The sequence below is a fragment of the Monopterus albus genome, unplaced genomic scaffold (assembly GCF_001952655.1).
Source record: "Monopterus albus unplaced genomic scaffold, M_albus_1.0 scaffold103.1, whole genome shotgun sequence".
Lineage (NCBI taxonomy): Eukaryota > Metazoa > Chordata > Actinopteri > Synbranchiformes > Synbranchidae > Monopterus > Monopterus albus.
In genome coordinates, this window is record NW_018127983.1 from 1,663,729 (window position 1) to 1,677,598 (window position 13,870).

General features: G+C 40.5%; 2 protein-coding genes across 3 annotated transcripts in view; both read left to right on the top strand.

Annotated features, from left to right (window-relative positions):
* The first annotated feature begins 158 nt into the window (after positions 1 to 158).
* On the top strand, positions 159 to 4,566 carry klhl30 (kelch-like family member 30). Its single transcript, XM_020609921.1, has 8 exons — positions 159 to 236; positions 840 to 1,679; positions 1,773 to 1,971; positions 2,312 to 2,398; positions 2,524 to 2,679; positions 2,952 to 3,140; positions 3,899 to 4,044; positions 4,185 to 4,566. Exons 2-8 carry the CDS (start codon positions 906 to 908, stop codon positions 4,431 to 4,433), a joined length of 1,800 nt encoding a protein of 599 aa, XP_020465577.1. The 5' UTR covers positions 159 to 236; positions 840 to 905; the 3' UTR covers positions 4,434 to 4,566.
* Positions 4,567 to 5,158: 592 nt separating this feature from the next.
* Positions 5,159 to 13,870, top strand: part of crocc2 (ciliary rootlet coiled-coil, rootletin family member 2) — a 42,655-nt gene continuing 33,943 nt past the window's right edge. For both annotated transcript variants that reach the window (XM_020609901.1, XM_020609900.1), the window contains exons 1-3: positions 5,159 to 5,509; positions 6,878 to 7,031; positions 7,277 to 7,392. In XM_020609901.1, coding sequence (XP_020465557.1) covers positions 5,453 to 5,509; positions 6,878 to 7,031; positions 7,277 to 7,392 — 327 coding nt within the window. In that variant the 5' untranslated portion in view covers positions 5,159 to 5,452. The remainder of the gene's footprint in view (positions 5,510 to 6,877; positions 7,032 to 7,276; positions 7,393 to 13,870) is intronic.

The window sequence follows — 13,870 nt, forward strand, 5'->3', positions numbered from 1 at the left end:
GAGGTCAGATGCTAAACGTGCCTTGTAACAGCAGCTGTGTCACATGCATGTTGTTTGGAATCTGACTTCAGCTCAGCGCCACTGTCAGTCCTAAAAATAACGACAGGCGGTTTGTCCCAGTGATATTGCAAAAGCTTTTCGCCATGCTGCCTACTCCATGTTGATCTAACCAGCTGCTCAGCTACAAACTGCCTTTTTACTGGAAGGATGAGCCATTTTTTCCATTCTCTTCTGTGGTGAGTTGCTTTTTTCTTTCTTTCTTTTTTTTTGCTAGTTCTTTACTTGATTTCATAGTATCAGATGACAGAAAATGTAATTTATTGTTGGCTTCAGAGGAGGTTCGAGTCATACTGTTACAGCATATCATACTAATCATGAGCCAAAAGTATTTTGTAGTCCATGTAGCAACATGGTGATGCCACAGTTAGAAGACAAGGCACTTTGTTGTGCCTTTAGTGTTTAATCAAGGAGATTGTTTCAGAAAGGTCACAGAGGAGAAACTCATAAACTAAATTCTAAACTCAGTGACTCAAATTTTCTCTCAAATTCCCGTTTAGGCTTTTTAAATTTGTATTCAAAGAAAACTAATGTATTATAAACCACTTTTTGTTAGTAATGAATGACATTACTACACAACTACTACCGCACACCACTTTTTCCCAAGTGTCTCTATATAGTTACATCAAAAATGTCTTCCAAATAAAATGTGCTGTTATCAGGGCTACTTTGGATTAAGACCGTGTACAGTACCTCACTGTTACATTATTGATGCTTTCCTAATCAGTTTTTAAAAAGTGTTTAGACTTACATTTACTGTATGTACTTGTCTCTACTTGCAGGTAGACTCTCAGCTGATTTTTGAACATCCCTTCTGACCTCCTGTACATTTTGAAATAGATTTGACCATGGTGCGTAATGTGGATGACCTGGACTTCTGCCTGTCCTCCCATCCTCAGAGCATCCTGGAGGGCTTGCGTTCACTCTGCTCTCACCCCAAACTGGTCGATGTAACGCTGAGTGCAGGCGGTCGGGACTTCCCCTGTCACCGTGCCGTGCTGGCCCTCTGCAGCATGTACTTCCGCTGCATGTTCTCAGGGGACTTTGTGGAGAGCATAGCTGCACGTGTGGAGCTTCATGATGTTGATCCAGATATACTCAGCTGCTTGCTGGACTTTGCCTACACAGGCAAACTAACCATCAATCAGAGCAATGTAGAGGGGCTGATCTGCACCTCAAGCCAACTGCAGTTCCAGACAGTGAGAGCCGTTTGCAGCAGATACCTCCAGCACCAGATCGATGCAACAAACTGCCTGGGAATCATGGAGTTTGGGGAGACCCACGGCTGCCCCGAGGTGGTAGCCAAAGCGTGGGCCTTCCTCTTGGAGAACTTTGAGGCTATAGAACAAGGTGAGGAGTTCCTGCTGTTGGGCAAAGACAGGCTGGTTACCTGCCTGGGCGATGAAAGACTACAAATCCGGTCAGAGTGTACACATGTGGAGGCCATCTTGAAGTGGGTTAGACACCACAAGGAAGCTAGGCTCTGCCACCTGCCTGAACTTCTCACCTTGTCTCGTCTCTCTCTACTCAGCTTGGATTACCTGGCTAACACCCTGTTGAAGGACAGCCTGGTACAGGCCTCTCCCAGCTGCACAGAAGCTGTGGAAAAAGTTCACAGGGAGGTTAGCGAGTTCACGCTTTGCTCTTCTTTTTACTCTAATCTTTAATTAGTCTGAGTAGATTTCCAAAAATAGTCATAACTTTTTCTTTTGTAGAAAATGGATTTGGCACCACAGCATTTGGACAGACCCAACTCTCAGAGTCCACAGCCAAACCTGCAAGAGGTGCTGTTTGTCATGGGAGGTCGTTCACTGGATGACTCGGATGATGAAGACTCAGATGAAGACGAGGACAGAGACCCAAGACCGCAAACACCGCTGCAAAAGAATTGTGCCTTCTACAACACAAAGACTAGTAAAAAAATATTCTCTCCTTTCTCAAAATTTCAAGCTGGCAATCCATTTTACAACTAAAGTTTGCTGAGAAGCGTCTGTGTGATTCCTCCTCATAGGTCGTGAAATTTAGTACTGACAGAAAACGGCTCTGCAGAAACGTGACAAAATTGGATCATTGAGCGTTTTATCACGCAGAGATGAATGGACAAGAGGCATACAGTGCCTTGTGAAAGTATTCTGCAGAGATGAATGGACAAGAGGCATATTTCTCTGTGGTTTTCACATTAGATGTTCAGGAAGTTTCCCTCATTCTCTCAGTGATCTTCAAACATTAACTCCCATTTTCTATATCTCTGCAGAACAGTGGCACGAGCTCCCTAATTTCCCCAACCCTAACAAGTGGGGTTACTCTGTGGTGTCCTTGAACAATAATGTGTATATCACAGGTGGGTCAAGTCCTGAAACCTATCAGGCAAACAACAAAGAAGTAATGATAAACAGTTTTGAGCTGTTTTTTTTTCTCATGAGGAATGAATCGACAGACTATTGACAAACTGCTCCTGTCTGACAGGGGGGTCGCGAGGTTCGAATACCAACACCTGGTCAACCACAGAGACCTGGAAGTACATCACAAGCGAGGGGAGGTGGGTTACTGTGGCACCCATGCTCCGGCCTAGGACTAACCACACGTCAGCAGCGCTCGATGGGGAAATTTATGTCATTGGAGGTAATAAAATAAATACAGTCCTCCGTGTGATGCCTTAAATCTGCAGTGCACTGGAAAACTGATAAACTCCAGGAACTCATCTGCTCTTACCTCTGTGGTGATAGTTTTTATTGCATTTCATCTTTGTGAGTGAAAAGCCTGAAATATAGCCAGGTCCTAAAAACAGAGCAGCATTTTACATGTGTTTGTGCTGCCTCTTCCTTTAAATATTTGTTTGTTTGGGAGCATGATTCTGCCCCATCACTCAATCTACTTATGTTTCCCTTCTTTAGGCACAACGTCAGACCAAGTTGAGGTTGAGCGTTATGACCCTTACAACGACACCTGGGCCTTGACCTGCCCTGCTATAAAATATGTGACCAACTTCACCGCCACCACGTGTCAGGGGAAGCTCTATGTGATTGGCTCGTGTGCTGTGAAGTACAATGCTTTGACCATGCAATGCTACAACCCTGTCATAGGTGAGGATACTGGTGTATGTTTTGATGCCACCTTCTAATAAGGCATCCTTTTATTAATGGATTTATACCTGGTTTTCAAAGAGAAGGGAACATTTTTCATCATCTACCAACTAAACATTTGTTCCTATTAACTCAAACAAATGATTTGTTTTTAATAGAGCTACAGGTTATAAAGAGTGACTTTTTAGACAGGGTACTGTAAAAAACAAAAAGATGTGCAACATTAAAAGATAATTATTAAACTACTTGGAAATACAGTACATTCACTGTACTTTCATCACTCATTCACCCCTTGTTGATAGAGCAACAATTCCATATTTTTTCCATGATTTTTTTTTTTTTTTAAACTTGGTATTTATGCTATTTTAACAACAAATTTATCACTTCCAATGTTCTCAGAAAAGTACTGTAACTGCTTACTTGGGTGTGATAGAGGAACCAATTAGATTTGTCCAAGAAAAGTCCTTACATTTCCATGAACTGGTGGATGTGTGTCTTTCTAAAATATATGAAATATTAAGCTCTCTCCTTCTGAATTTTTTTTATATTCAGTTGCTTTTGCCACAAAGTGTGCAAATGATGATTCACTTAATTGTCACTTGACTGTGTTCGATCTTTTAAGTAAAGGACTATTCTCTCTCTTTCCATCCTATTCACATGTTTACTAAACCCAAACCTGGTTTGTAATTCAGTATGAATATTTGTGTTTTCTGTATTGTGCCAAATCAACCACTCTATTTACTGACATCTTTTTACAGACAGCTGGACCATTGTATGCTCGCCCTTCATCCCTAAGTACTTGTCTTCACCTTGTTCTGTTTGCATGGATGGAATTATTTATTTGGTTGCTGACAACACAAAGAAGGTTTTCTGCTATGATCCAGAGGCGAACATATGGCACAAGGTGGGCTGCTGCTGACTAAATGCAGTACAAAACACTTATTTATATGAGTACTAATTTAACAGGCATATACTGTAGCACAAAGACTCGGTTTTATACTGTACTGTACATTCAGCTATTGAATGACAACCCCCTTTTTTCAGGTTCAGCTCCTCCACATGCTACATGAAAATGGTGGACTGGTAACGTTGGATGGGAAGCTGTTTGTTACTGGAGGCCACTGGAAAGGTATGGAGGGGGACTACAGGGTGGAGGTGGAGGTTTACAACCGAGTATCCAACACCTGGCAGGTGGAGTGCTTCCTGCCAAGACTCTGGGTCTACAGTGGGGTCTGCACCATCTTCCTAGACCCATCGCAGTGGCCTGAGATTTTCCCCATAGATTCACTGTAATGGCCTTCTGTCCTACACAGGGCTAAACTCAGGTTCACAGAGACATGCTCCTGTCATATCCCTCTTACAGTGCAAATTGAACGTTTATAATAAGCAGTTGCTTGTTAATACTGCTTATTTTGTTATGTTACACAGCCTTATGCTGGTTTACTGTTTACTTGCCCCTTGCATGGGGATATGTACATACACATTGAGAGCCCATGTACCAGAGTCAAATACCTCGTGTGTCCGACACACCTGGCCAATAAAGCAGATTCTGATTGTCCCAGGATCACTGTGTTCTAGAATACTGTTACATGATCCTTAGATATTCTTGGTTGTTTTTAGGGCCCGCTGGGCAACTTTGAAGGTGCTTCATTGTACTATGTATCAAATATTTGAGATCTAAATTCTATTTTCTCTCACTGAATGGTTCTTGTGAATCATTAAATCTTTGCAGAAATAGTTTGTGGACTACTGTTTTGATTATTAATGCTGTTGGTTTTATATCAAAAAATGTGAACTGGAAATGCACCTGTACCTGACAAATGATCAACCAGATGTAAATGCTCTTTGGGTAAAACCCTGCTCACTGCCTTGATCATTAACCCATCGGAATCCAGTATCTTGGCTTAGGCGTCTGTCCTGCCATGGAAACGCCCAAGCCAACATTGTGTTTCTATGGCAACGAACCGGAAGCGCGTGGTCACCGTGGCAACGTCGACTGGTATTAGAATGTTGCTGTTTGCCTATTAGTGGCTCCTAAAGTTACTCGGCTAAAAAGTTGTGTCAGTGATTTGTTTTTTCAATTCTTACGCCTGTTCTTTAAGCAGGTACCAGGTCATTATGCCTTTTCTTAATGTCTTATTACATTATTTTAATGACATGCTAGGTTTCTGCTTTGTTTGAGTCAACATTTGTCTTTTATTAGCTATAGCAAGCTAAGGTTAGGATAACGTTTCTGTCTCGTCAAACGAAGCCATTAAAGTTTTAGGTAAGGCGGCTAGTTAGCTAACAGTTTAAGCTGGGCAGGCCGTGTAATGAGTTCTCGACGGGAGCAAGGTGCACACTCACTTAGACTGGAGGCCGTGATTCAGGTTGGTAATATTTCCACTGTGTTAGCGTTTTTGTTTTTGTTTTCTGACGGCAGGCATGGCACACTAGTGAAAGCACTGGCATAGATAATGAAATTAAAGATGGCTGAATTCAGTTTGGCCTCTTCGGTTACCAGTTGTGCCTGCAGGATCACTAACACCCTGCATATCTGAAAAGAACAGAGCCACTGTTGAATGTTGACGCCAACAATACTGTGATAATTCAGAATGTCTGCTGTGGAAAATACACAGGTGGAAAAGTATAACAGGTATCTTACTAAAGTTATTGTAACAATAACGGTGTAGAATTAAACAAATTTATAATCTAAATATCAAGTGCCAAAAGTAGTTATCTAGTAATTATACAAAACTACTATATATTCAAATATACTGTATAAATATCAGAATAATATATATAATGCATAATTGTATTTTCCATCCATCCATCCATTTTCTTCCGCTTATCCGGGGCCGGGTCGCGGGGGCAGCAGTCTAAGCAAAGATGCCCAGACCTCCCTCTCTCCAGGTCTAATAATTGTATTATAATTATATTATGTCTATAATTGTATTATAATTATTGGTAATATAGTGTAAGCATCACTATATTGTTGCAGCTGATAAAGGTGGCCCTGTTGTTAATTATTTTATATGCTGCTGGGTAGTTTATAAAAGGACATCATAATGTTGTTGTTTATTATATATTATATCAATAATATGAATCTGCAAAATAAACCAGCAATATTTGTCTCTGCCAGTTGAGTAGAGGTATAGTATAAATATGAAAATACTAAGGTCTAGTAGAGGTCAAAGCCTAAAAACTGGATTTTAATACAGTGCTTGAAGAAATGCAGATAGAACTTTACGAATCCCCTCGGGGGAAAATAGATGGTTACAGCAGTTACTTTCCAACAATTTGAAAGGACAACATGATGCCAGAAATTACTACCAAAGACTGGATGTACACTCAGTTTAGAACAAAATCAAGGACAGGAACATAAATGTGTTGGTCGGATGTCTGTATGTTTCTGTGTTGTGTACAGGCTGTGAAACAAATCTGCCCGTGGGACAATAAATGCTTTCCTATTTATATCAAAAATGATACACTGTTATAGATTAAATGTTCTAAAACTATATAGAAATTATGTTAATTATTTATTTTAATGCTCCTTCAAAGGTAATTAATCAATAATAATAATAATAAGACAATAACATATACAGTTCAATACATAAACCACCAAGCAATCATACTGCATAATGTATAGCATTACTTTTGAGTAAATATAGTTTTTGGCTGACATTTCTGTATTTTTACTTGAGTAAAATGTGTTATGAATGTGGTACTGCTTTTTCTTGTGATGGGTGTGATTCTAGAAGTTGGAGGAGTCACTGCTTCACTCTGATGGCAGCTCAGGAGAGCTGAATCTAACACTTAGAGGTGATGGACAGGAGTCCGGTGTCATGCCTATACCTGTCTCCACACGCATTCGCCAGATCATCACCCACAACCTGGCGCAGCAGCCAGCTGGTAGGGCCGAGAGCTGTTTTCCAAAAGCACAGCAAATGTAATTGAACCTGCCCAGTAAAGACCATAAATCTGCCTTGCTAGATGATGAACAGTTCTCTGGGACGGTTCTTGAAGCAGAGGACTGTTGTCAACAAGATGCTTGGCAACTGGAGGAGGTGTGATTGGGCTATATAGGCTATAACATCATTATAGCCCATGTGGTGAACCTGACACTTGTTTTTGCATGATCTGCTTCCTAATCTCAGGTGAGAGCTCTGAGGTCAGTGAGCTGGAGGAGAGCACGGCCCTGAGGGAGCAGCTGTCTCCAAGCCAGTTGGACCGTGACCAGCAGCTAGTCAAACAGGCTAGTCTCACAGACAGGGTAAGAGTGACACAGGGCAGCAACACATTCTTAGATCAAGTTTAAACTGAGGAACATTATTCAGGTGTTTACTTTTCATCATACCAATGCCTTTGTAGTAGAACATTTGCTCTGTAAGGGAAAGGGAAAAAACTAGGGTGTCACCACAAAATGACATGACAGACCAAATGGGATCCATAGGTGATATCATGTAAGTAAAATATACCTCATCAGTTGGAGTATGTAATACTGTGGATATAAAATCTATATAGTTTTGTCTGCAGATTAGAACAATAAGAGAACAATAAGGCCACCCACACTGACTACAAAAAGGCTACATGCATTTGATATGGAATACAGTCACAGTAAACATCAGCTTAGCACCACTCTTGCCAGCAGGGAAAGCCTTTTGGAACTGAACACACAAACAGTGTGGGGAGGTTGAAACAGCTTGGCATGTACTCTAGTGAAAACATATGGCGGAAAGAGCAACATTAACTGACTCCAAACTGAATTAATGTAACTTGGCCTACGCGCATATTTTATAGCAGGCATTTTTCTTTAGTGGCTGTAGAAGTATAGTTTACAGATTACAGTAAGTACTATGTTGTGTGCGCGCGTGTTTGGATGCATATGCTTGTGTATACAGTATGTGTTTGTAAGTGTAAGTAAAATATGGGAGGGTGACTTCATGAAGGGTTTCCTTATAGTCTGTTCAGGTAGACTCAGGCCCCCTGTGCTTACAGGGACCGGCGTCACCCTTCATGGCCCTGTGTGGTTGCCATTCTGTGTAGTGGCTGCTATTTTAGAGGAAAATTGTGAAGGTGACTGGTCTCCTCCTTCTGGAGACTGTCGAAGAAAAAGCTCACTTTTCATGGTGCACAAAGCAGCCATTGGTGATAACACTGCACTCATTCTATTGCTTAAATCCACTGAACTCCTTTTGCTTGCCTTACTCTTAGAACTTATTTTTAAACCAAGGCTATAAATAAAACTTAATTAGCTTGGCAGATATATATAGCATATTTATTTTGTTGCTATTTTTAGGTGCAAAAAGGTTCTAATCATAAAATAAAATTTTACTGATATTTGATGCTCCCACTAATAAGTAGCAATTTCAAGAGTGGAGTGGAAAGGTAACACAGGATCAACAGATTTTGGGTTTAAAAGAGCAAAGAAATTCTCACTGTTAACACAGCTGAATATTTTCTCCAGTAGTGTCTCATTTTCAACTACAGTATAACTCCTGTTGTGGTCTCTTCCAGTGAAAGTTCCTGTCTTCTCCTTACTGTGATATGTTTTGCAGCTTTATTGTTACGTGATGTTGATGTGGTGTGCTAAATACTGTGCTAGAGCCAAGTATACTTACTAGGCTGTGCTATCTGTGTGGAGCTAACACTTAAGCCAGCCGTTTTACCAGCGCGTAGTGAAAGATATTATCCAGTTCTTTCAACCAGGAACTCTGAGAGACGACGCAGACCACTTGGATATATAAAAAATATAACCGTGCTGCTTTATTCAAAGGATCACAGGCAAAATTAACACCACACTTCCAGGCATCTTCCACCTCCAGTACTGCCCGCAGGCAGCCAGGAAGATGAAAAAAGCCCCGAACCTAATAGCCTATACAATTTAATCACTTGGTTGGGCTAGCCCCATCCTACACAGGCCACGTCAAACCGTGACGTCACCTGATATGCCAGCTTGGCAGCTGACCAGAGCAGTAGTCAAAACATGGAGAAAATTAAAGTGTGTGGCTGTTGATTAGTGGTGTGTATCTAAAAACATACAGGACATTCAGGGACATGTCCGAACAGTAAGCCTCGGAAGATATTATGATTAAGATTACGGCTGAACATATCATACTACTAACAATATTCATCTTGCCTGCAGACTCTGCAATCTAGTTGACCTTGGCCTAGATGGAGCCTGCAGAACTCATGACAATGAACTGAGCATTTAACAGCCTGAGCTAGACATCCTGGCTACACTAACATTTTCTAATACAACAGATCTCTAATCAATATCTATCTAACTAAGAAATTACCTAACAGTAGCCTCCCTTAGTATTTACTACCAAATTGATCACTTCACTAAATACTGTATATCTTATACAGTATGATCACTTAAATTAATTCAGACATTGCATATTCACCAATAAATCTCAATAACAGAGTATAGAGCAATAATTCAGTACAATTATTCACTCACCTTTGGTGATATCGTACAATGATGATATGAAATAATGTTGAAATGAATAATTTTAAGCAAAGTTAGCAAAATTACTTACTGAACTCTTCAGAATCAGCTTTATTTGCCAAGTATGCCAAGTATTCAAATGTGCTTTTCTAAGGCACAAACATATTAGAATATACTGTATAGGAAATAGGTGAAGTCAGATGAGATAGAGAATATGGAGAAAAATAAATGATCTGTTTATACATTGTGGCAGAAGAGCTTCAGATTGATATATAGACTGGTTATATTTACGATTTATTGCACTGGGGTGATTACTGTGTCCTGTCATACAAGCATGGATTAGCTGTTCATCAGTGTGATGGCTGGGGGAAGAAACTGTCCTTGTGTCTGGTTATTTTGGCGTACAGTGACCTGTTGCGCCGTCCAGAGGGGAGGACTTCAAACTGTTTGTGACCAGGGTGTGAGGGCTTCTTTGCCTTCCTCTTGACCCATGAAGTGTACAGGTCCTCCATTGAGGGCAGGTGGTTGTCGTTTTTGTTGTACCTGTGAGATTTGTCTGGATGCATAACAGTGAAACCGTTTTAGTGAACATAAATAAATAAAAATGATATTCTTATTAATATCAGTCATATAACCCAGCGGTGTTCTGTTTACTTCTATTATGATTTTCAGTCTTGGAATAATAACATCTTTTTGCAAGTGCTTAGTTCCCTGGATAATTTACATAGAATACTGTTATTGAACATTGACTTGATAATTTGCACATTGCTCAAGGACACAAGTAGCTGCAGTGTACTGTCCCTTAAGCAAGTCTTGGTTGCATGTGTCTCAACCATCAACTGTAGAAAATACGGATGCCATGACAGCTCCCAAAAGTGAAGCCCTGGCGACGTGGTCGCCCCCTGGTGGCTGGTTGCACTATAGGTCAAAAATCCATGTTAGTAGATGGGACATGAACCAAAATAAAAACTTGAAGTACAGATCAAATACATTTTTCCCAAAGATCACTTCTGTGGTCTTTGACAGATATTACAAGTGGTCTTTTTTCTGTAAGTTTGTTTTTAATAACTTTATTCGATGATCTAAATGTGGTGTATTTCAGTTGATTTGACAGCTTTGATTGGCGGTCTGATGCTGTCACTCCACTTTTGGTCACTACTGCGCAGAATCTGGTTTCAAAAAATCAAGATAGCAGCTATTGTATTCAAGACATTTTGGCTTCACCTTTGCATAGTGGAGGGAAGTGGTGATTCCATACAGTATCCATTGTATATACAGTGTCGAACTTTCACTGTCCTGCGTGTTCTTTTATGAAGAATAATCGGGATCGAATATCAATTTTCAAACATTTATTATCATAACTAAACAGACCATCGAATAAAGCAGTTTACAGAGCTCTGGCTTCCGTCTCTATCTGAAGCCCTGACCTCAACAGCAAAACCGTTCAACTTGTCTTCAGGACGAGAGGGAACCCTGTCCTCCTCCATTCAGTTGATTTTATACAATTTCAAATGTGCCATTGTAGGCTGGTCCAGTCCTCTCATGCTGTTCTATTGGTCCATCTATCCATCCGTCCTCCTCCTACATCCTTTCTGCTCCAATGGGATGGAGCAGAAAGGAGGAAATCCTACTCTGCCTAAATTCCTACACTCACTTCTTTCTTTGTTTCCAACTAACTAATTACACTATATGAAACATGGCTTTCCATTTGGCTAATTAAACTGTCTTGTCTGTGTGTGTCTGTATATTGCCCTGCCTTTGAAGTTGTCTTCTTCTTCCTGACTTTTAGATCTAATCTCTTGTTTATTACCTTTGGTGTCCCAGTGACTCCAAATTCCCTGGCCTCTTCAGCCAGGTGGTGATAATAAAGTATCTGTGGACCCTCCTTGTCAAAGCTGTAAACCTAATGAGATTCAGTGTTTTAGTGAACCAGTCCCCCCTTGATGTTAAACAGTGCTCCAGTTGACTGACACAGTAAATACTGACCAGTGATTCAGTGAACACATAAGGTGACATGTAACTACATAAACATAACTGTAAGATTAAAGTAGGTAAACTTATGTGTGCTATAAACTAAATCTTAACTATGATAGAATTATCATACGCAAACGAAGTAAACACACAGGTTGACTAATCAACAGGCATAATGTTAATCTTCTACTAATTAAGTTCTTAATTCGTCAAATGTTAGAATCAACCTTAAAGTATGACTTTGTTAATAATTTTAGCCAACAACAGTCATTGGTCTCAACATCACCCAGCTCATACAGTAACAGCCATCTCTCAGTCACCAGCTCACATGGCTGTCAGTTCCCATAACTACCAGTCCCAATGGCTTTATGCCAAATTATTCACATACTATACTGTACCCTTTGTGATCAGGTTGATGCAGTGTGACCCAAGTATTTTTCATTCCATTTTGTCAAGCACAGTATGCACCACACCAAGAATAAAGAAGCTTTAAAGCCTGCAACAACAAGTGTCAGTCACTCTGTATGCTTTAATGTTTTCATCTAAATTACTATACTATATGTTGCTCAGTAATTTTCAAGTCAATTTAGTGACAGTAGAGTCTTCACTTCACAGTGACAGCAAGAGTCCAGTCACTTCTTCCTGTTTTCCCCTTCAGTTTTTGACATTTTTACATTTCAGAGTTAACTTGTTTAAAGTCTTCAGACAGATCTGTTTCCTGTGTTTATAGTCTTTGTGCTACGTTAGGCTAACCATATGCTGGTGGTAGTTTCACATGTAGTGTACAGACTTGTGGCTAGAAAGTGAATATGTATTTTCCAAAATAGCAAACTATCTTTTTAAAGCATTTAGTTTTTTATTTTGAAACAAGTTTGCCCACTTTGGCATGTATTCTGGATAACTGATGATGCAAATGATCAAGCCAGAGGCTTGATTCTGAAATTCATCACAAAGTCAGCCGGTCCACCACAGAATGTGAGACAGCTGACAGTCATTCAGAGTTATCCTTTTTTTGACCTGACAGAAGACTGTTAAATGTAATCTTGGTGAAGTCACACCTGGACTCTGTAAAACCTTCCTCTTTCGCTCTGTTAAGTCACTCAGCTTGATCTATAGTGACCCCTGAAAATTGTGTCTTAACCAGGATAAACCTTGACCCAGTTTGTCAGCTGGATGTCCTTGGGAGGCTGGAGAACACTTTGAGGTGAATTCTGAACCTTCTGTGTTGCTTTTGGAACCCTTGCCATGTGCATTTTCTCAGACATAGACATCCATACCCCACTGCCTGAACACTTGGTGACAATACGGTGGTGTCGCAGTCACTTGGATAAAGATAAACCTTTGCTGAATGATTTCTGACACCACCTGCCATTTATTAGTGACCTCTAAAATGTTGAATCCCCTGGGTCTCTCTATAAGAACCCTGTCAAATGTAGTTAGAGCAGATAAGGTTTGTTTTTGGGGATTGTGTTACTGTCCCCCTTTACCCTGCTCCCCCTCTGTTTCCAGTTTGTTTTTTCTGCTGACAAAAACCCATTCATGTAAGAAGCAGCTTGAATTGAACTTTGCAAAAAGGCTGGCTTGAAGTATAATGAAGAGAAGATAAACTTAAAGGCTCATCCAAGGGCAGAATTTATGATGAAAGTATTCCTAAAACCCTTTCAGTGTTTGACATAAGCCTACTCAAGTCAAACATCAAGCACACTATTCACTTCCTTTTCACATGTCAAGAGTGTCTAATCAAATGTGAAGTCTTGAACTGAATGAGTGGGTGTGTGTGTGTACTGTAGGTTTTGTAAAGCATTGTCCTTGCTGGGGGCATTTGTTTTAAGTGCTACAAGGCCAGGCACATGCTTGTGAGTACACAGCATGTATTATTAGTTAAGCCATATTTACACAGATCACTTGTATCCCTGTATGCTATCACAGCAGCTGTTGACCATGACCAAAAAGTTCACTCCATGGTAACACACACACAGCAGCTCCCTGTTTGTTATCCCACATTGTGTAATTACGGTCAGTGATGATACATAAACAGCTTTCACAATCAGCTGGGGCTCTTTCACAGAGTCAGCACTCAGGGGGTAATGTGAGGGGAAGGGGGAACGTGGATGTTGTTGAAGGAGGATAGTACGTTTTTTGGGCAGCTTGGGGGCGATGGACATCCGCTCCAGCTGTGTTTAGGAATCTGACAGATAGTGCACTCCATTAATTCCCTTTATTAAACCTCTGGGCCAAGTCCAAGCCAGGGAAAATGACTACAGCTGTAACCCTTCACATGCTGGCTGGACTTGCACTCATGGCCAGAGATAGAAAGCAAAGAGAGCAG